The sequence below is a fragment of the Typha latifolia genome, chromosome 11 (assembly GCF_019914945.1).
Source record: "Typha latifolia isolate L0001 chromosome 11, TyphaL0001v2, whole genome shotgun sequence".
Taxonomy (NCBI): domain Eukaryota; kingdom Viridiplantae; phylum Streptophyta; class Magnoliopsida; order Poales; family Typhaceae; genus Typha; species Typha latifolia.
In genome coordinates this window covers 10,904,338-10,924,448 of record NC_133096.1, presented here as the reverse complement: position 1 = coordinate 10,924,448, position 20,111 = coordinate 10,904,338, and the positions used below count along the sequence as shown (strand labels likewise).

The following is a 20,111-nucleotide window of genomic DNA, read 5'->3' as shown; positions in this document are numbered from 1 at the left end:
TATTTATATTGGGCCTTAAATGGGCTGGTATCAAGGTCGTTACCGCCATCTTGTCTAGAGAAATAAGCCCAAGGCCTTGTAATAGCCACCCGATCCCCATCGTCTTCGCTTCTCCCAAGTCACAACGCACCGGGCTCGCTCTAGTCTAGTATTGCGAGAGAAGGCTAATAATAATTAACAAGATGCCACCGGCAGAGGAGGGCCGGGTCTCCGGCGAGGAGGCCGGCAGGGAGAATATCTCCGATCTCCTCCCCCTTGGTCTCGTCCGAGCCCAGCTGATACCTCCCGCTCCGAATCGCCGTGAGTCCGCCATCGACTTCCTTCCCGACTTCGGCGGAGCCTCGTGGATTGCCTACGGCGCTGCCTCTCTCCTTGTCATCTCCCATTTCCCTTCTCCTCTCTCCTCCCATGAGATCAAGGTTGGTCCTCTCTTCCGCCAAGTCATCGAGATGCCTCCCCCTTCCGATGCCACCGCCGCGACTTCCGTGAACGCCGTTTCTTGGTGCCCGGCCATCCCGTCCGAGGGCGAAATCGCCGCCGCCGCGGGGAGTTGCATCTGGATGTATTCGCCCGTCCCCACTCGCGACGGATCAGGTAAGGAGAAAGGTTTCCTTCTAATCTTTTTGGATTCCTTTCGAAGTTCCTTGAGAAGATAGGATATATGCTGTCGATTAGTTCTCTAGTTATCACATGCATTTAGAATAATGGCGTGTTTATTTCTTTCTTGGAAGTTCATTGTTGCAGGGAAAGTAGTTTGTTTTTAGTTTGGATCTGAACCACTATGTTAAAGCTTATTCCTGCAAGAACTTTTTGTTCCTCTGATGCTTGATGTGCAATTGAACTATCCTCATCTGATTCCGGAATAAAGGAAAATTTTATTCCAATTTCTCGTTGGGTGTTTGATTGAAAAAAAGAGGGATAAGTACTAGAATAAAAATATGTGATAGTTGGAACAAGGGATAAAATGATAAATTTACAGTTATTGCTTCTTTTTTTTCTAGTCTGATGTAAAATATATATGTTATTTACTTATTTCTTCTATTTTTTTTTCTGAGAAAGATAAGAAATAGATTTAAAAATAAACATACATTGTAATTTTATTCTACAACTAGTATATTATCTTGTCATTATTTTTACAATACTTGGCCAAAAAATAATTTGAACTAATTCAACGTAATTTACACAATATAAATCATTACAAATAGCATCATAAATGGATGTCCTATATCAAAATATTTCTTACTGTAACCATATTCTAATATATTACTAAATATATTCTAGACTTTATAGTCATTCTATATTGTTATACTACCTAAATCTAAACCATAATATATCACCATAAATAGTACTTAAATAGTAAGACCAAATTGGTCATTTGTGTTCGAATAAATGAGATATTCCAAAACTTTTATCCCAACTAAAACATGGAATACAAATATTTGGAATAAGGTTGTTTATTCCATTTCCGTATTCCAAAGTCTTTTCCTGTGTTTGGCATGAACTTTTTGGAATAAAAGGAGATTGCTCCAAAATAACTCACTCCACTCATCTAAACGGCCCAAATGTGATTGCAATACAAGATCCCTTTATTCCATGCACTTCTTGATCTGAGTTGCACTTCTTTGTTGATTTCTTCGGATAATAAATTGGTTGAGGTGCTTGCTCTTTCCAGCGATCCTAATTATCTTGATCTAAATGAGCGCTCGCCACTCATATAATTGCTAATTTATCAGGTTGACATGGACATTTTTACATCTGCTGTTCTCTGACTGAAAGAATACGTTAAAAATTTCTGATGAATTAACCGGTTCTTTTTATGTTTCCGTACAACAAGTGATGCTGTTTCATTTAGTCAGATGGTTACATGCTATAAGATTGTGTCTCAGAAGGAGTTGCTTATTTGTGTTGGATACTTGTAGGTAGTGAAGTGTAATTGCATATCTGAAACTTCCAGGTTCTTTCTGTTGGAAGCAGGCTGCAACCATCGTAGAAACTTTTATAGTAGACACTATCGAATGGACAGGATCAGGAGATGGGTTGATAGTAGCCGGAATTGATGTTGTTTTATGGGTAAGGAAGGAAACCTCATGGGAAATGACTTGGAGGTCAAGAGCAAAAGTGCCTCAAGTGCTCGTTTCTGCAACCTGGCTTGCAGAAGGGCCTGTTGCTACGGGAGCTCATGCAGTGGCTCACTGCAATGGAACAAATCCAGCAGCAGCATCCTCTTTCTCTGGGGAGGAATATAAGCATGTTTTTGTCTATCTAAGTGATGAGAAATCTGGGTTAACAAAAATTCAGCTCTGTCATCCGCAGCCTGTTTCAATGATTCAATGGAGGCCATTCACTAGGGCACAATCAGAAAAAGATGCTTCACATGTTTGGAGGAATGTCCTGTTGACTTGCTGCTTAGATGGAACTGTAAGATTGTGGAGCGAGAATGAAATTGGTAGGTCTAGAAAAATTGGTAAAGATGCACATGATCTGAGGAATACAAGAAGATCTTTCAATGTTATTGCAGTAATTGAGATAAACAAGTGTTCAAAGGGAATGCTTGGGAAAGATATATTTGTAAAATGGGCCATTGAATTTGGTGGTGTTATTTCTAAAGGAGAAGGGGATAGATATGACTTATGGCCAAGTGATTTTGAGCAACACCAGGTTGGCAAGTGTGAGTGGCTTATTGGTATAGAGTCTAATTTCTCTGTTACTTTTTGGGCTATCCATTGCCTTGATGATGTATCTCCTGCAAGGTTTCCTCGGGTAACTCTATGGAGGAAACAGCACTTGATGGATTTGAAAACATCCGTAATTAATTATGACTCTTCAAATTCTGAAGGTCAACCTATCTTTATTAAGGTCGTTGCTTCAAGAAGATTATGTTTTGGTTCACCTGATGTTTGCTCTTTGCTTCAGTTGTTGCCTGATAACTCGATAATTTGGTCAATGCTCTATAATCCAATATTAGATAGTACAGATGATGTCGTTTCAAGTAAAAACATTACAGAGAAATGCCTTTTCTCTTTTGCTGGTGAAGTTCTAAATCAAGATGGTCACACAGGTACTATCAGGCAAGTTTGTGTACATCCATATAGTTGTGAAATTGAGATTGCTGCTTCACTGGATTCTGATGGCCTGCTTCTTTTGTGGTCCATTTCTACCTTCTCCACTTTCACCTGGAACTTGCAAACTGCCTTGCATCCTCTGTGGAGACTCTTGGGCAGAATTTATCTACGAGATCTTTCCACAGATAGTGGCTACTCATGTCTGAGCTGGGCACCTTCAATTCTTGATGATAATCAATTTCTTCTTTTAGGATCGGAAAATGGAATTGATTGCTTTATAATCAGAGTTCCTGGAACAGGTGAGAATGTTCTATGTCAAAAGATACTTACAATTCCTTATGGTGTTGGTAAAAATGGAGAAGGGCCCCCAGACCACGTTTTTTCTACACCTGTAACTTCTAATTGCGGGAAATCTCTGCTCTCCAGTAGTTTCTTGCTCTTCTGTATATGGAAGAAGAAATTTCAAGCTTTATCATGGAAAGTTGTCTTGCATTCTGGAGACCCAAATGAAGGATATTGTGGATGTGGCTTTGATGCAAAATCAATTTTGTTTGAGGGTAAAATGTATTTTGCAAAGGTTTACCTGGGTTCATCAGTCTTCCCATCCCCTCAGGAAAGTGACCAGACCACATCTTCTGCTATAGTTTCTATGAATAAGTCTGTACTATCAGTAGAGCAATATGTGTCTTCTTACAATGGTTCAGGCAACAGTTCTCCAAGTTATCATTTGGTAACAGGTTGCTTTGATGGCACTTTGAAACTTTGGAAAATGTCCTGTGAGGAAAATGCTTTTCATTCTGAAAAAGAAATCCTCAGCTGGGATCTAGTAGGCATGTTTACTGCTCATCAAGGAGCTGTTACTGCAATTTCTTTGTCCAGCTGTGGTTTTAAAATTGCCTCTGCCAGCACAAGTCCTCAAACTAATATTACAAGTCTTCATGTTTGGGAACCTGTTTGCCTGATGGGTGGTGGGAGTTTTTTGTTCGAAGATGCTATAATCTTGCAAGACACCGTTGTTGGTTTAAGTTGGGTATCTTTGGGCAATGGCCAATTATTGCTTGGAGTATGCCTACCAAATGAGTTACGTATATATTGTCATAGACGACCTTCTGGCCAGAATTTGGTGCACTCAGAGAAGTCAAAAGAGATGCATTTTTGGAATTATATTGCAGTGGCACATTCATATCCAGTCATTAAGGAGTTCTTCTGGGGACCTAAGGTCACTCCTGTGCTTGTTCATGAGAAACATTTTTCTCTATTCAGTCAATGGCAATTCAGAACAGATCTTAAGGATAGTGTAGATCATTCTATTACATATTCTGCTGCAGTGCGTGAATATTTTCCTTCTATTACAAATATTGAAGGAACTAATATTTATAAAGCTGGATCTTCAAAGGGTTCCAACAACGGGAAAAATGGCTGTGCAGATTGCCCTTCATGTACAGTTACATCAAATCAACACAATGATCCTAATTTCATGAACAGATTATTTAATCTGATGGATATAGTCGATAGGTTGGGAGGACGTTTAGCAGTCTATCACCCTCAGGCACTTATCCAGCATCTTTATTCAGGTACCATATGCACAATAATTAATTTGTTAGCTTTTGTGATAATTGAGAAGTGCAGTGAACATTATTGGGATGCTATAATGATTTTGCCGACTTCCATTGCTTCCAATTCACCCCATAAATGTGAATATTATCCATTATTTCATCTGGATTGTCATGGTAGGTGCTGTTCTAGGCCAAATCAGCTATAACTCTACTTTGGCTGCATAAGACCTGGCAATCAGAGGAGATAGGAGGGTAGAGAACTTCTGTCAGATGACTAAGTCTCATATATATATGGTCAAAAATTGCTGGCAATTTATATGGAGACCATGACTGTAGGAAAGGTGCAGAATTGAGGGAACTGTCTAATCTTTATAGTCTGTTTACTGGAGATTTAGATCATTGAATGTATCATTCTACACATCCTCTCAGTTCTAGATATCCAAATTTCTCTAATATCAAAATTCTATAAGTTGAATAATCTCAAAATTCTGTATACAATTTTTTGCGTAGTGGGGTGTTTCCAAGTCTCTATCAACTCATGTGCATCGCATGAACTATTATCTGTAACTAAAGGAAAGCTGTGCATGATTGCGGACTCTAGGAAAGGCAAGATATGTTCAACTTTACATCTCATAAATAAAGAGGCTGTTTCACTGACTCAAACATGAGCCATCAGGGAAGAAGTGACAAACCTTTTTACTTGAGCCCGCGGAGTAATTTACATCCTATTCGTCAAATAGTTATCATTAATTTTCATCTATGATCTTTTAGGGATTGTCTCCTTTTGACTACACATACATTTTGACCACAAAGCAGGTTGCCCCTACAGGTTAGCTAGGCTTATTAGTTCTCCTCACAGTCCCTTTTCTTGACTACAGATCCTTGATTTGTCAGTTTTCACATATTTTACAGTGTAATTGCCTTGCTCAGATTTCCATATGTGATTGTGCCTGTTCAAATTTTTAATGCTCCTAAATATATAACTTATGATATAGAATGTGAGATATTGGAACGTTAATGTGATGATTGATAATAATTTTTAATGATTAAATTGCCTGCAGTATTGCAACTAATCTATTATTTTTCCTGAAAATTATTTAGACTGCTGTTTTGAGTTTTTCTTAGTACTTAAGTAGAGTTAGTACCTTTTCCTATTGAAACTGTTAACCCTTTAACTCCTGTGAAAAATTATGGATGCATTTAAACTAATTTATATGTTCTCTTTTTGCTGTTAGTGGTCCTTCCCGTTAAACCATATTGTTGCTCATTCGTAGGTAACTGGAAACGTGCACAGATTGTTCTGCAGCATCTCGCTGAATCTATCAGGACCTCTGAAACTTCCACTACCAATATGGAGTGCACTGGCCTTGGTGAATCAGGGCATATTATTCCTGAGATCCATCTGTCTGATTACTTTATGGATACTACCTCCACGAACTTTTCATATAAAGGATTACAGTGGGGTGAGAATACTACTACTAGAGTTTCTGATTTTCATTTCCATGCAAATGTCCTTCATGATGTGGCCTCTCAGAAATCTGAAGTCACAGGTTTTGCCCATACTCTCAATAAGTGTTTGGATGTTGCTGCAATTACTGACATTGAAAGAATGCAAATCCTTGTCATTGTGGATCTTTTGGTTGAGATCAGTGATTTAAGTCGTGCATCTGCATACAAAACCCTTGATGAACCAGGCAGGAGGTAATGTGGGCACTGGCATTTTGAGCAGTCTACATGTGTAGTATTTTGGAAAAAAGAGGATAATCTCTTTGTTAATTAGTGTTTTAATTTTGCAGAACATTTAATAATATATAAGCATGTATATATTTGGTAAGCATGGTAGTGGCATAACATACTACATTGTATTTAGTATATAGTACATAAGCAGCTATACATTTTTTATTTTTACTAAATTCTTCTAGAATCACTCTATGTTCTTGCAGCAAATTTCTCCAAGATTCTTATGGCAAGTGGCTCATTCTATTAAATTTGTCTGGCCATTTCCCTTATTGTCAGTTGCATGTTTGCATAGTAAACAGAAGGGCACTCTTTTGCTTATTAGACTATTTTGTTTCTCTTAAGGTTCTGGGTAGCAGTGGAGTTTCAGCGTCGATATTTTCTTCGAAAGTTTGGAAATTCTGCTGCTGCAGAAGGCTTTTTGGTTGATTCTGCATCAGTTGCATGGGCACTCCAATCTGATTGTCAAGATGACCTGCTTAAGTCTCTTCTTTCTCTAGAACCAACCTGGCCAGAAATGCGAAATCTTGGTATAGGACTTTGGTACACCAATGTAACACAACTGCGGACAAAGGTCGGAGTAGATTTTCTCCAGTAGGCCTCTCTGATATCTTTTAACTGCATTGCTTTAAGTTTACTATTTTCAGTTGTTCTTATGTTTATGTAGAACTACTCCTAGTGTTTAAATGCACAGGCTCTCCGGAACAGTTATTATATATGAAGCTTGCAAGAAAATTGTGAAGCAAAATGCTCTGATTGTTGATTATTCTAGTTGTCTAGGTTTAACAAGTCTTGATAGTTTCTGTGAAGCATTTTTCAGGAAGCTGTACTTGAAATGTTAGTTTCCTTTCATTTATAGGCCACCTTATTAATGGTCTTGAGTCTTGACAAAGTATATCTGTACCTTGTAGATGGAGAAGTTGGCAAGATTACAATATCTGAAAAACAAGGACCCAAAGGAATGTGCTCTTCTATATTTAGCACTGAATAGGCGTCAAGTTTTGGCTAGCCTTTTCAAAATTAGCAAAGACGAGAAAGATAAACCATTATTTGGATTTCTCTCACGAAATTTCCAGGTATCGCAATACAATAGTGCTATTATATATTTATATATTCATAGTTACTCTCTGTACTGATTTGAAACTGTTGCTTTCAGCTATAACTAAAATTACAGAAGTTGTATGTTCTTTTTTGTTCTCCTAAATAATTAATAAGCTGGCATATCCTACTAGATATTAATTGTGTATGAACCATCACTGAAACCTCTGGTAAAAAGGACTTCGGACATATGATGCTCCTGCCAATGCCAAGCCTGAAACGACAAGTTTTACACACTATGCAGCCTTATCCTTAGGAGAACAAGATGTTTATCTCATCTTACTGGAAATGTATAGTCTAGTTCTAAACAGACATCATATGGCTTCCAATTCAAAAATATTTTCTATGGCAATCTTGGGCTACTACCTTTTAGTTTTACTTGGCTATGCCAATTGTGTTAAGTTGGACCAAGCACTTCACATTTCTCATTGTTTTCTTCCAGTTATTAGAGAACATTGTACCTTAAATAGTTCTCACCACTTTGAAAATAAATATTTGTCATTATAACTTAGTCTTCACTCTCCACTGACTGCACCACAATGACTACATTTATTCACTTCTTCATGATTGTTAAGCTGAAATGATTCTCATCTTGGCAAATGTTTTGTTTTCAAATTCACCAGTTCAGGAGTTTGTATCTCTCGTATGGATGATCGAAGATTTGTTGCTAATGGTAGCTATTGTTCATTATTGATTTGCATGGGCTTATCTAATTTGGTATGTAACTCAATGTAGTGGTGAAATCCTATAGTCTATTACTTCTTTCTTCTTAACATGTACTTTATCAAAGTAAAGAAACTTCTTGAACAAGCTAAGCAAATACTGTTCCCTTTATTTAGGTAGAGAAGTAGCACAATATTTATTGTATCTTATTATATTTCTGACTTCACAGCTCATTATACAGGAAGAAAAAAATAAAGCTGCTGCTTTGAAAAATGCGTATGTTTTAATGGGAAGGCATCAATTGGAACTTGCTGTAGCTTTTTTCCTGCTTGGAAATGATCCTTCATCTGCTGTGACTGTCTGTGCAAAGAACCTTGGCGATGAACAACTTGCTCTTATAATTTGTCGACTTGTTGAAGGATATGGAGGGCCTCTGGAGCATCACCTTATTTCCAATGTATTGCTTCCTAATGCAATTGAGAAAGAAGACTATTGGCTTTCAAGCATTCTTGAAGTATGTTTCAATATTCACATCAGTATGGTTTTTCATTTAGGATATTTTTCCATATTCATATCAGTATGGTTTTTCAATTAGGATATCACTTCTGTTTATTATATCATTTGATACTGTTAAAGCTTATGGCATGACAATATTAAATCATTTTTTATTTGCAGTGGACATTAGGGAACTTTTCTCAGTCTGTCCAGAAACTTTTTGACTCCCACTTTAAGACTCAGACTGGTCAGTCTGCCGCTATGGGCAACCGTGCTGTATGTTCAGACCCAAAAATTGGTCAGTACTGTGTATATCTCTCGACAAAAAATAATTTTAAGAATTCTGTTGGTGATGCTCTGGCTGCAAAATTGTCTAAGCTGTCAACCTCATTGGTTGCAAGTGCGTTGAAAAGAATTGGACTCCCAGTAAGTTTATGCTCGGCTGAAATTTAACATTTCCATTTGAGACACTTGGCTAGCAAAGAGAGTACCTATCTTCTTGTATATTCGCTTGATAATATTATCTAGTCTTTCAAATATTTCTTCAGCTATTTGAACATTACTCTCACTTACATCATTTTGTCTTTAGTGGAAATGTTACAATTGCTGTTAGGTTCTAAGTTTGATGTTTTATCATTTAGTGGATGAAACATTACTGGATTTTTATTGAATATGTTTATGGATTTTGGTCAAAAAAATTTCTTTATAGCTTGAAGCACTGGAATGCTTATCCTCTACCTTGAGTATTGATACTAAAGATCAAGGGAGCTCATTGCATGTTGGAGATCAGATCTTTCATAAAATGCTGAACCCTTTCCCTGGTGCTGCTCCCAACTGGCTATCAAGAGATGTGGCGGCAAACTTCGAGTTGAATGCTAAATTGAACATGGCGTCAGAATACGTGTCTCATTTGCTAATAGGTCATCCACAATGGCCTGATGTAGGATTAACCAGAGAAGTCAGCCACAAAGAGCATGATGATTTTCAGATAGGAGGACTCAAGCATGATGTCGAGATTGCAATATCTGTATTGCGAAAGAAGTTCTCTCTTAAACTTCTTGACTTAGCTGGCATGGTACAATGTCGCAATATGAGACTTGTTAATTTTCTCCTGCTTAGTTGATCTTTTATTATTTGCTAATGTATCTAAAAGAGAAGTTGATCTTCTTTGTGGTACTCAATCAAGACTTGTCTTTGCAGATCCTAGTTTTTGCCTGCAACAAGGGATTCCCTTTTCTTGCATACCTGTTGTTCCATGCCAACAGATCTCCAGAAAATGAAGCTGATAATTGTGGTCTTGATGCTTCTAGTTCTACCTCAAGTTATACCCTGTTTAGACTGCTTTTGAAGGCAAATGAGGAGATATGCTATTTTGTTGCTCGATACGTTGTGTCCTGCCATTTTACAGATTCCACACTCAAGTTGGTATGCAATAGAAATTTCACTTTTGAAAATGATTATAATGAGAAAGTTTGTTTACCAAAATTAACCTACTTATTGAGGAGCAGCAGATCTATTTTGAAGCATTACAATGGAGGAATTTTTGCAAACAAGAATACATTGAGTATATATGCTGTTCTTGATCTTCTTGAATATAGTGTAGAGTTTGCTTTCACCTGGTTACAGAAAGATATGAAAGGACTAATCATGATGATTGCTCCAATCTTAGATGCATCTGTCAATAGCTCGACCTTTTTAGTCATAATAGATGAGCTAATGAAAGTTTTACACAAGAAATGTCACGATGCATCAAGAAATGGAGTCAAATATATCCCTGATGATTACTTTCCAGAAAGACAGCTTAAAAACAGTGAGGATTCAATGCCTCCAATTGATGAGAAATGGCACTTAATAGGCGCTTCCTTGTGGATACACCTGTTGACCTTCATGAAGAACCATTTAGACAACATTCTAGTGATTGAAAAGCTTCAAGATGAAAGCAGTAAGATGAACAAAGACTTGACTAATATGTTTCCTTTTCATGTTGTCGATCTATTGGTGAATTCATTGAATTGTGTTACCTCCTCATTGATCAAGCAGTTTGCTTCATTTATAAGACATAAAATATCAAAGAATATTCTTTCCGGTACTCTTTTCTGGTTAGATGAATATAACTACTCTCAGTCAGGGTCCTTGAATCATTTTCAGGACCTGCGGCTTAGTAGTTTGCTATTGTCTGGCAATGAAGACAAAGAATCACTTTTCAGTTTATTATGGAAAATATCTGTTAGTCCTCAAGATATCTGTGTTAGTTTGGCAAATGAAAGTGTTAATTATTTTCCTCATAATGGCCAAAAGCTCTCAATGGCATGGAAAGATATGGAAAAGAGTGCATCTGTTGATTATGAAATTGGTGCTTCTGAAAATAGTCGAGCAGAGAATGAATTCAGTTCTACCTCTCCTAGTTATGGAACAGGAAGAAGATTTATTGGGAGGGCCCCTGAGGCAGATGATCTTCTAGAAACAAGAAGGAAACATCCAAGTGCCGAGAAAGAGACTAGTTATTTTCACAATCCAAGAGAATTAAAGAAGAGAAACGGAGAGCTTTTCGAGGTACTAGTTTACAGTTGTTTGTTATAACTTTTTAAGTGTTGCGGAGTTGATTGTGTTAAGAAGCTTGTCGTTATCTCTTTTAAGTAGGTATGGCATTATGATACCATAATACATGATCAATATTTTTCCAGAAAAAAAAAATATGAATAGTCTGTAAACAATTATCCATTATTATTTTGTGGATATTGGTTTATGAGTTGATAACTTTCTCATCATGCAGGCAATCTGCTTCAATTCTATCAATGAGCATCAAGTTGCAGTTGCAAGCAACAAGAAGGTAACTATTCTTATAGACTGCAAAACATGATATTTTCCATGCTTTGTCATATGTATGTTGCAAAATTCTAATCCCTCTATCTTCATACCACCTACTGTCGGCTTCATCATGATTGTTTGAGAAAATTTATCTTGATAATATAGAATGTGATTATTAACCCTTAGCAGATCTTCAGCCTCGTGCACTGGAACAACTTTCAAGTTACCACACACACACACACACATGGGGGGTTAGTCAGGGAGAAGCAGGGTTGTTTCCATGACCTCTTCAATGCAAAGGCAATTCTTATTGTACACAAACTGACACCCTCATATTATGATTATCTATGTTTGTCAACTGTAAAGTCATAATGCATTTTCAGGATTGAATTAAGACATCTTAATGCTGAAGTCACAGAACAACTATAACAATATAGTCATGGTAGTGGATAGAAAACAAACTTCTTAAAGTTGGGATATCTAAGAACTGCCTGTAGGAATTTTGTTATCTTTTTTCTTCTTATTAAATGTATATATCAGAAATTAAGATCACTAGATCGCTATGAATGTTATAATCTTAATAATAGCATTTTGAGAGAATCAATTATGTTTGTATGTTTGCAATGTTTTATAGTGATGGCTTTGTTTTTTTGCTTTCATATGCTAATGATGGTCTGTCTTAACATTCTCTTTACATATTGGAGCATTATTATATGTGATTGTAATGTTCAGTATTCTATTAGGGGCTTCTCTTTCTCAATTGGAATGGTGAGCAACACTTCAAAAGGCAGACAGAAGTCGCAGAATATATCTGGTCAGAATGTGATTGGCCACAAGATGGGTGGGCTGGTTCTGAATCTACTCCAATTCCAACTTATGTTTCTCCTGGCATCGGTCTTGGAAGCAAAAGAGGTGCTCACCTTGGGTTGGGGGGAGCAACAACTGGTTTGGGCTCTTTGGCACGGCCAAGGAGAGATTTGATGGGTGGGGGGGCATTTGGGATTCCAGGTTATGCTGGTATTGGTGCCTCTGGTTTAGGTTGGGGTGAACAGGAAGATTTTGAAGAGTATGTTGATCCTCCAGCAACAGTTGAGAACGTACATTCAAGAGCATTATCTCATCATCCTACACGTCCTTTCTTCTTAGTTGGATCTAGCAATACACACGTGTACCTTTGGGAGGTGAGGTTTACTGGAACATATATTTCAAGTGTTCATCCATATGCAAGTTTCACAGAATTCTAAATTTTCATGTATATCCAATGTTAGAATCATTTAATATCAAGATGTAGGATTTCACGGAATAATTTGCATTGCCCCACAAATTCCAGCTAGTAGCCTCTTAATTTGACTTCCTTGAATAAGACTGAAATCACTCCCCTATTGTCTATCTGTTTGCAAATTTCATGTAGCATCTTTCTTCTGATAGTAAATATGATTTTTTACATCTAGTATGTTCCTTGACAATGATGTTGCAGTTTGGTAAGGACAGAGCTCTGGCAACATATGGTGTCCTTCCTGCTGCTAATGTTCCTCCGCCTTATGCACTTGCATCTGTGTCTTCCCTGCAATTTGACTACTATGGACACCGATTCGCTACTGCTGCATTAGATGGGACAATTTGTACATGGCAGCTTGAGGTTGGCGGAAGGAGCAATATTCACCCCCTAGACTCATCTCTTTGCTTTAACAACCATGCATCGTACGTAGTGCCAAGTCCTTTTGTACATTTTCTATTTACAATAGATATCTCTATCACCATCACTTTATGCTTAGTTAATATTGGCTATAGGGATGTTGCCTATGTGTCTGGAAGTGGATCAATTCTCGCTGCAGCTGGATGTAGCTCAAATGGTGCCAATGTTGTTATCTGGGATACATTGGCTCCACCACCCACATGTCAAGCTTCTGTTTTTTGTCATGAAGGTATTGCATTATTTTTAGATTGTTCCAGTGACACTGCATGCAGGAAATTTTCCAAAAACTTAAACAATGAGTTGTCACTTGTCACCAAAGTACATAGCTACTAAGTAAAGCTTCTTAATTGTGACTTAAATATGTGCACAAGAAGAAGTCAGTTATTGAGGTTGTAAAATTGATCTGGTCCTAGGACATGGTGAAACAGATGTGCTTATTTAAAATGATGACATGGATTATTCATGTTCTAGAATTTTCTCAATGATATGTCATGTAAATATATTTGTTGTTTGGCTAGGAAACTGGTTTATTGTATTTTGTTTTTGAAGCTAAAAGGGGCCTGGATAAACTGGATTCTTGGGACTGTTCTGTTCTTCCAAAACTGTTTTATTACCTCCCTTGTTACTTTACCTCCCTTGTTATTTTGCAGAGGCATTGCATTTATAAATGCGTATGTGCATATCTTGTTCAACTAGGAAATGGACACCTGCTAATTGGAAAACAGATGGTGATTAATGTTTTATCTGCTCTTCCTTGCATGTCCATATTGCTTAGCAAGGTTTTGATTACCATTATTTGCCTGCCGTGGACAAACTTTTATTGTTCATTTTCTTCAAATGCCGCATTCTTTGATTGCAAAATTTTTTGTTCTTGTAGGAGGAGCTCGTTCCCTTTCAGTGTTTGACAATGATATTGGAAGTGGATCTATTTCTCCCCTAATAGTTACGGGAGGGAAAAATGGAGATGTTGGTTTGCACGACTTCCGCTACATCGCAACTGGAAAGACAAAGCGTCATAAGAATTGTAATGAACTAGATCTTAAATCCACTGTTATCCATGACACGACATATGGAGCTCCCAACATTGGTGACAGTTCCAATGGAATGCTTTGGTATATACCGAAGGCTCATTTAGGTAAGCTTTTTGCCTTTTCATATGCTTGATTTTGTTTAAAATTATTGGCTTCTTTCTCTAATTTGGTCTTTTTCTCTTATGCGTGTAAAGGTAGTGTCACTAGGATATCAACTATCCCAAATACCAGCTTGTTCTTAACTGGTAGCAAAGATGGGGACGTGAAACTTTGGGATGCCAGGAGGTCCCAGTTGGTCTTTCATTGGCAAAAGTTGCACGATCGACATACCTTTTTTCAGCCAAACTCCAGAGGCTTCGGTGGAGTTGTTAGGGTACCCTTTATTGGGAACTATGAAAAATATTTTTAATATTTTGTGGCTTCTTTTGATTTGAAGAATGTTTCATCAAAAATATTGTCTTGCAGGCTGCTGTCACAGATATCCAGGTGTTATCTCATGGTTTTCTTACATGTGGTGGAGATGGTTCTGTAAAACTTATCGAGCTCCAATAATTTGCCATGGTAGATAACAAAGCCAACCAAAGTAGAAAGGGGGACTTCCCTGATTATATCTGTGTAAGGCCTTCACTACTGTTCTACTTCTCAGTGCTTGAGCTTTGCTCTGGCGGCATTTGACCATGAAGGCTTAGCAGGCGAACTATAACTCTGGCATTGTGTTATGGTATCATTTTATCGATGCACCTCAATGTAAATGATTGTTTTTCCGGTATGGTTATAGATAACCCATATTAAGATGTGAAACATTATCCTCAATAGGCAGATAGTTACTCATCTCAGACAGCGAGCCTCCTTGTGATCTGATCCATCAGGTGTGGTAAGGACCAATGAGGGCCATCAATGTCAGAGCAGACAGACTGCCCCAAGATTACAGTTAAAATGCAATTTGCACTTTAGATAGCATGGATCATGGATGGATATCATTTTCCTGGATCCTGTTTGTTTCTTGCCGCACATTTCCTTCAGGTTCAAGTTCCTCAAGTACCTGAAAACTGTCAACATGGTAGTATCGCTTTCCCTTTTTCTGCCATGAATCTCAAATTATTGTGTTAATAGACCTGTCCATGATTATGACTGCGTAACATGTGCTGGAGTAGCATAGTGAGTTTTCCCTTGTGTAAGCATTCGGATCCATGATGTGTGCATATGAGTGAGTGACCTTGCCTGTTTGCTGTGTGCCGCCCGGTTGGCAGGAACTTAAATTCCTGAAATATCTTTTTGTTGTGACGTTAGAATCATATTGTGCAACAGTGTAGTAAAGATTAATAATCATGTTATTATAATATAATAGTATGACATAGCAGTTGATTTGTATTTTGCCACATGTACTTAATCTAGCGAGGTTCGAAAAATGAACTGGCCGGTTGTGTTGATATGATAAATGATAATCGTGATGTGATACGAGACTTCTAGTCCCAAGGACCAAGTCTCTTCAAGCTTTCATAAGCCAGTTGAGCTAAAAAGATCTATCGGATAGCAATCATTTCGATGATCGCGCTCAAAAAATTAGGCTCGATCAACGTTGAGGATGAGGAGCGTCTACGTGACTTTTCCTTTAATTTAATCATTACTAATAACTGCAGCATAGAAACTCACTTTCTAACCGGACAATATACGAATTGATTGATAAAATGAGAAGAAATTACAAAGACTACAAAGTTTGCCGGTTGACTAATCTCAGCTAACGCTAAGCTCGATTTATTCAAAAAATTAAGACGGACGGCGGAGATTCCATAATCGAATGAAAGCGACGGGGGAGGACCGTAAACCAACCGCCTCGTCTGACTACATCCTTCCCGCCCTTCCGCCATGACTGACCGGATGACGTGTATTCGGCCCGCTCATATCCATCCACGTGTCCGCTCCGTCCCTTAAAATACGCCACCGATTCGCCTCACCCACCCCCCACTTCCCACCCTCCATCCCCGCGTCGTTTCTCCCCGGATCGTCTCCCAACCCCACTTAATCCCGACGCAAAAAATTTCTATTAAATCAAATCGCTAATAATTCGTTAATCAATTGGGATCCGAATTAATTGGACGAAGAAGAGATGCCGTTTTGCGATGTGAGCCGATACGAGAAAGGTTGGGAGAAATCGGAAGGAGGAGAAGGCAATGGGATTAAGATCTTTTACAGGAGATACGGCCGTGGAAGCACCAAAGTCCTCTTCATTATTGGTACTTTTCCTTTCTTTTTTTTCTTTCTATTTTCTCGTCAATTATTTTATTTTGGGGGAAGCAAAGGATTTGGATCTTATTTGGGAATCATTTGGGGCCAGGATTGGCGGGGACGCACGAGTCCTGGGGTCCACAAATAAAGGGGCTGACCGGGACGGTGGAGCCCAACCAGGAGGAGTTGCCCCCGCCGCCGGCCGCCGTAGATCGGGGAATAGACAGCCATGACGGTAATGAGGAGGAGGAGGAGGAGGGGGGGATCGAGGTGTGCTGCTTCGATAATCGTGGGATGGGTCGGAGCTCCGTGCCCACGAAAAAATCCGAATACACGTGAGTCCGACTTTCCTGAAACACATCCAATTTTCCTAAAAAGCTACTTCTTTTTATCCGTTAAAATTTTGCCAATTTCCATTTGCTTTTAGTAAAAGGAAGGTGTCGAATGAAAACACCGTAGTTTGCATCTTGTATTAAAGCAATTGATTAGAATGTTGATGGAGATTATTGTGATTGCAGAACGACGGTCATGGCAAGAGATGCGTTGGCACTGTTGGATCATTTAGGCTGGAAGAGATCCCATGTCTTTGGTCACTCCATGGGTAAGTTGCATGCTTTTTACCATGTTTCCTTCTTTTAGATTCTATCTAATATTCCTGATATGTGTTTGGATTATATTAAATTGCTTGGAATTGGTTCAAATTTTATAGCCTATATTGGCATGTTACTGTAATAAATTTTCTGGTTGGAAACAGGTTCTATGATCGCTTGCAAGTTGGCAGCAATGGCACCTGAGAGGTTGTGCTCCTTGGCATTGATCAATGCTACTGGAGGTGGCTTTGAATGCTTCCCGAAGGTATCATCACAATGCATATTACGCCTCCTACTGCCCCTGTGAACTATGTTTGCTGGACCTCTAAATTTGTATCCTTTAGAAGATATTTGATGATGAACCCTAGCAACTTGCTGATATCCTCAGAGGTTTGGATTATTTGTACCAGTAGTAGCAAAGTATGAAGTTTATGTAGAAAACAGGGTGGTAGAGATGCTGTGTTCTGTTGGTCTTTATGTCAATTATATGGTCTTTTAGTTGAAATATTTATAAGGAAAAACTTACATGATTAGAATTTCAGTCTAAGATAAGGTTATGAGTTTCATTGATATCATTGTGCCTCTCAGTATAAGAACTTAAGAAGCATCTCCTAGTATATCTCAGATGCTTGACTTGAGATGTTCAATTTTGCTTATTATTAGCCCCATATGTCAGCATTTGATTAGTACAGGAATTGTGTTAAAAGCACCTTTCATGAAAGTGTGGAAGGCTAAAAGGTTGGCAGCCAAGGTCAGCTTTGCCAAGAAATGAACTCGTGGTTGGTCTACATAAGGACTGCTTAATAAGCTTAATTTGGGAAATCTTGAAATCTCATTCGAGAATGATTTTTTATCATAAGTATCTTCAAATATTCTAACTTCAATGTTGTCTCTTTTGCAGATTGATCGCCAAATGATATCCCTTGCATATCGTTTTCTAAGAGCAAAGACACCAGAGGAGAGAGCTGCTGTTGACTTGGAAACGCACTACACAAAGGTTTGTCAGTTCTTCCATGATTATGCAACTCTTTTGCCTTGAAGCTAAGTAATGATTGCAGGAAATCTATTGCCAATAAATTTCATGTCATATATCACATGCAGGAATATCTTGATGAATATGTTGGATCATGTACAAGGAGGAAGATCCTTTATCAAGTGAGTAGTCATGTTTGCTATGGTTAATATGCTTAAGCAGGTCGAACCACACATGTTGATGTTTATGCTGTAAATATGTTTCTTTGTAAGCCTCATTTCTGCTGATCTGTCTGATGCTAATCCAATTCTTGTTGCTTTAGGAATATGTGAAAGCCATATCACTAACAGGGATGCAATCTAATTATGGTTTTGAAGGCCAAGTTAATGCATGTTGGACGCACAAAATGACAACGAAAGAACTTGACACAATTCGTTCATCAGGATTTCTAGTTTCAGTTATTCATGGAAGGTTGGTCTTTCTTAACAAAGACTAGAAGATGCCAAAAGTTATGGCAGAATATAGCTTCACGATGCATTTTGTACTTTTGATAGGTATGACATAATTGCACAATTATACCATGCAAGGCGACTTGCAGAGAAGCTGCACCCTGCTGCTAGAATGGTAGAACTACATGGCGCACATTTAGTGAGCCACGAAAGACCGGATGAGGTATGCATCTTTCAGATTAGAAGATGAGCTTTTGCTAACTAGGCTGACTATCTGATGCTTGCTCGACTTTGAGGGAGATTTAACTCATATAGAGACTTGATTTTAAATCGCTAACTTCCTATGCTCAATGGTTACAGAATTTCTCCTAGCAGTTTAGGAAGTGTTAATCACTTGATGTATTCTACACTCTCAATCAATTTTGTTCATCTGAAGAGTTGCCCCAGGCAGCTCTCTTGTATCACATACCAAAGGAGATGTCTTCTAGTCTTTTACACAAGACACGTTTTGTTCCTCTTGTATGCTCATTTCAGAACACCAAGTGAAGATAAATGTTAAAAAGTTCATTTTCTTCCTACAACCTTTCTTGGGCTTGGACGAAGTTTTTCATAGTAATATATGAACAATTTAAAGTATTCTTATATTTGCAGGTTAACCTAGCTCTCATGGATCTGATAAGAGCTTCAAAATCTAAGCTGAGGATGCAAGATTGGTCATCTAACCCAGAGAGAGAATCTGGTAAGCTCAAGAAATAACGATATCATGTATCAAATATCATTTCAGAGTTTTACCTCATCTATTAGGTACGAATTTGCTACTGTCAGTTGATTTTTTATTGATTATTTGCCTTTCGTCCTATTCTAGGGATAACGATATCTGTAAGCTTTAGGAATAATGGGGAAGCAGCTGCTCTAGCTGCTCTTTACAACTTCCTTGGTAAGCTACAACTGAGCGTTCTATACATCATCGGAGCATTTGTGATCGTATTTAGGCATATGAAGAATACTCTCAGAATCTCGAAGCTGGTTAGAGTTACAGCAGCTGAATCATAAGAAAAAGCTGCAATGCACAATGTGCAGTCGCTGTTGTTTTCTTCCTTTTTCTTTTAATTCTTTTTGGCAAGCATCAAAGGCGTGCCCAAGGACTTGCACCGTGGTGAGCCATTTGCAAGGGACTTTATTTTGTAACATAAATCACATACATCTCCGGATACCAAATCACCAATATGTGAGGAATGGACGAAAAAGAAAAATATGATCAAATAAAGTTGTATGTCAGGGCGGCTAATTGCCAGCCACCCCTTCTGTTCATTTGTTGTCTGCTTCTACTGAAGAAAATCAGAAGCCATCTTGTATCAAGGTTCAAATAATTGGTTTTGCTTTGTGAACATGTACACAAATTAGAACATACAGGCATACAGCAATTATGTTAAGATCCATTTATTTCTTGGAGAATATATTAGAAGGAGATAAATTCATTTATAAAGGCTGGTAAATAGGAAAAAGAAGGAAGCCGAGATATGCATACCTCGAGTTGTGTGTGTACTTTTGAGATGATTGTTTCTGAAGCTCATCTCGGAGACGATTCGCAGAGAGGAGGAAGGTGAAGGGATGAAAAGAGTACAAAGTAAGATATATATATATATATATATATATATATATATATATATATATATATATATATATATATATATATATATATGAATTGCTATAAAGCCAATACGCAA

The 20,111-nt window shown here is 38.0% G+C and overlaps 2 protein-coding genes and 1 long non-coding RNA gene across 7 annotated transcripts; 2 read left to right on the top strand and 1 right to left on the bottom strand.

Moving 5' to 3' along the window:
* Positions 1–131: 131 nt before the first annotated feature.
* On the top strand, positions 132–15,324 carry LOC140797387 (uncharacterized). 5 transcript variants are annotated; one of them, XM_073150783.1, is made up of 17 exons: positions 135–594; positions 1,955–4,636; positions 5,893–6,319; positions 6,701–6,929; positions 7,267–7,431; positions 8,358–8,630; positions 8,792–9,037; positions 9,321–9,686; positions 9,812–10,036; positions 10,760–11,164; positions 11,385–11,441; positions 12,163–12,600; positions 12,897–13,120; positions 13,211–13,344; positions 13,993–14,250; positions 14,341–14,519; positions 14,612–15,324. In XM_073150783.1, exons 1-17 carry the CDS (start codon positions 183–185, stop codon positions 14,696–14,698), a joined length of 6,807 nt encoding a protein of 2,268 aa, XP_073006884.1. In that variant the 5' UTR covers positions 135–182; the 3' UTR covers positions 14,699–15,324. The 5 variants fall into 5 exon arrangements, 3 of the variants coding, with proteins under 3 accessions (XP_073006883.1, XP_073006884.1, XP_073006882.1); XM_073150781.1 differs by having other exon boundaries at positions 9,812–11,164; XR_012110635.1 differs by lacking the exons at positions 14,341–14,519; positions 14,612–15,324 and adding an exon at positions 13,766–13,843 and having other exon boundaries at positions 133–594; positions 9,812–11,164; positions 13,993–14,131.
* A 614-nt stretch (positions 15,325–15,938) lies between these two features.
* Positions 15,939–19,695, top strand: LOC140797389 (uncharacterized). Its single transcript, XM_073150784.1, has 10 exons — positions 15,939–16,380; positions 16,482–16,707; positions 16,891–16,973; positions 17,127–17,227; positions 17,864–17,959; positions 18,064–18,117; positions 18,258–18,406; positions 18,490–18,607; positions 19,036–19,123; positions 19,250–19,695. Exons 1-10 carry the CDS (start codon positions 16,254–16,256, stop codon positions 19,435–19,437), a joined length of 1,230 nt encoding a protein of 409 aa, XP_073006885.1. The 5' UTR covers positions 15,939–16,253; the 3' UTR covers positions 19,438–19,695.
* On the bottom strand, positions 17,592–20,016 carry LOC140797391 (uncharacterized). Its single transcript, XR_012110636.1, has 2 exons — positions 19,913–20,016; positions 17,592–17,949 (listed from the first exon to the last, which is right to left on the bottom strand). It is a non-coding gene; the product is annotated as an uncharacterized lncRNA (long non-coding RNA).
* Between the last annotated feature and the right edge of the window lie 95 nt (positions 20,017–20,111).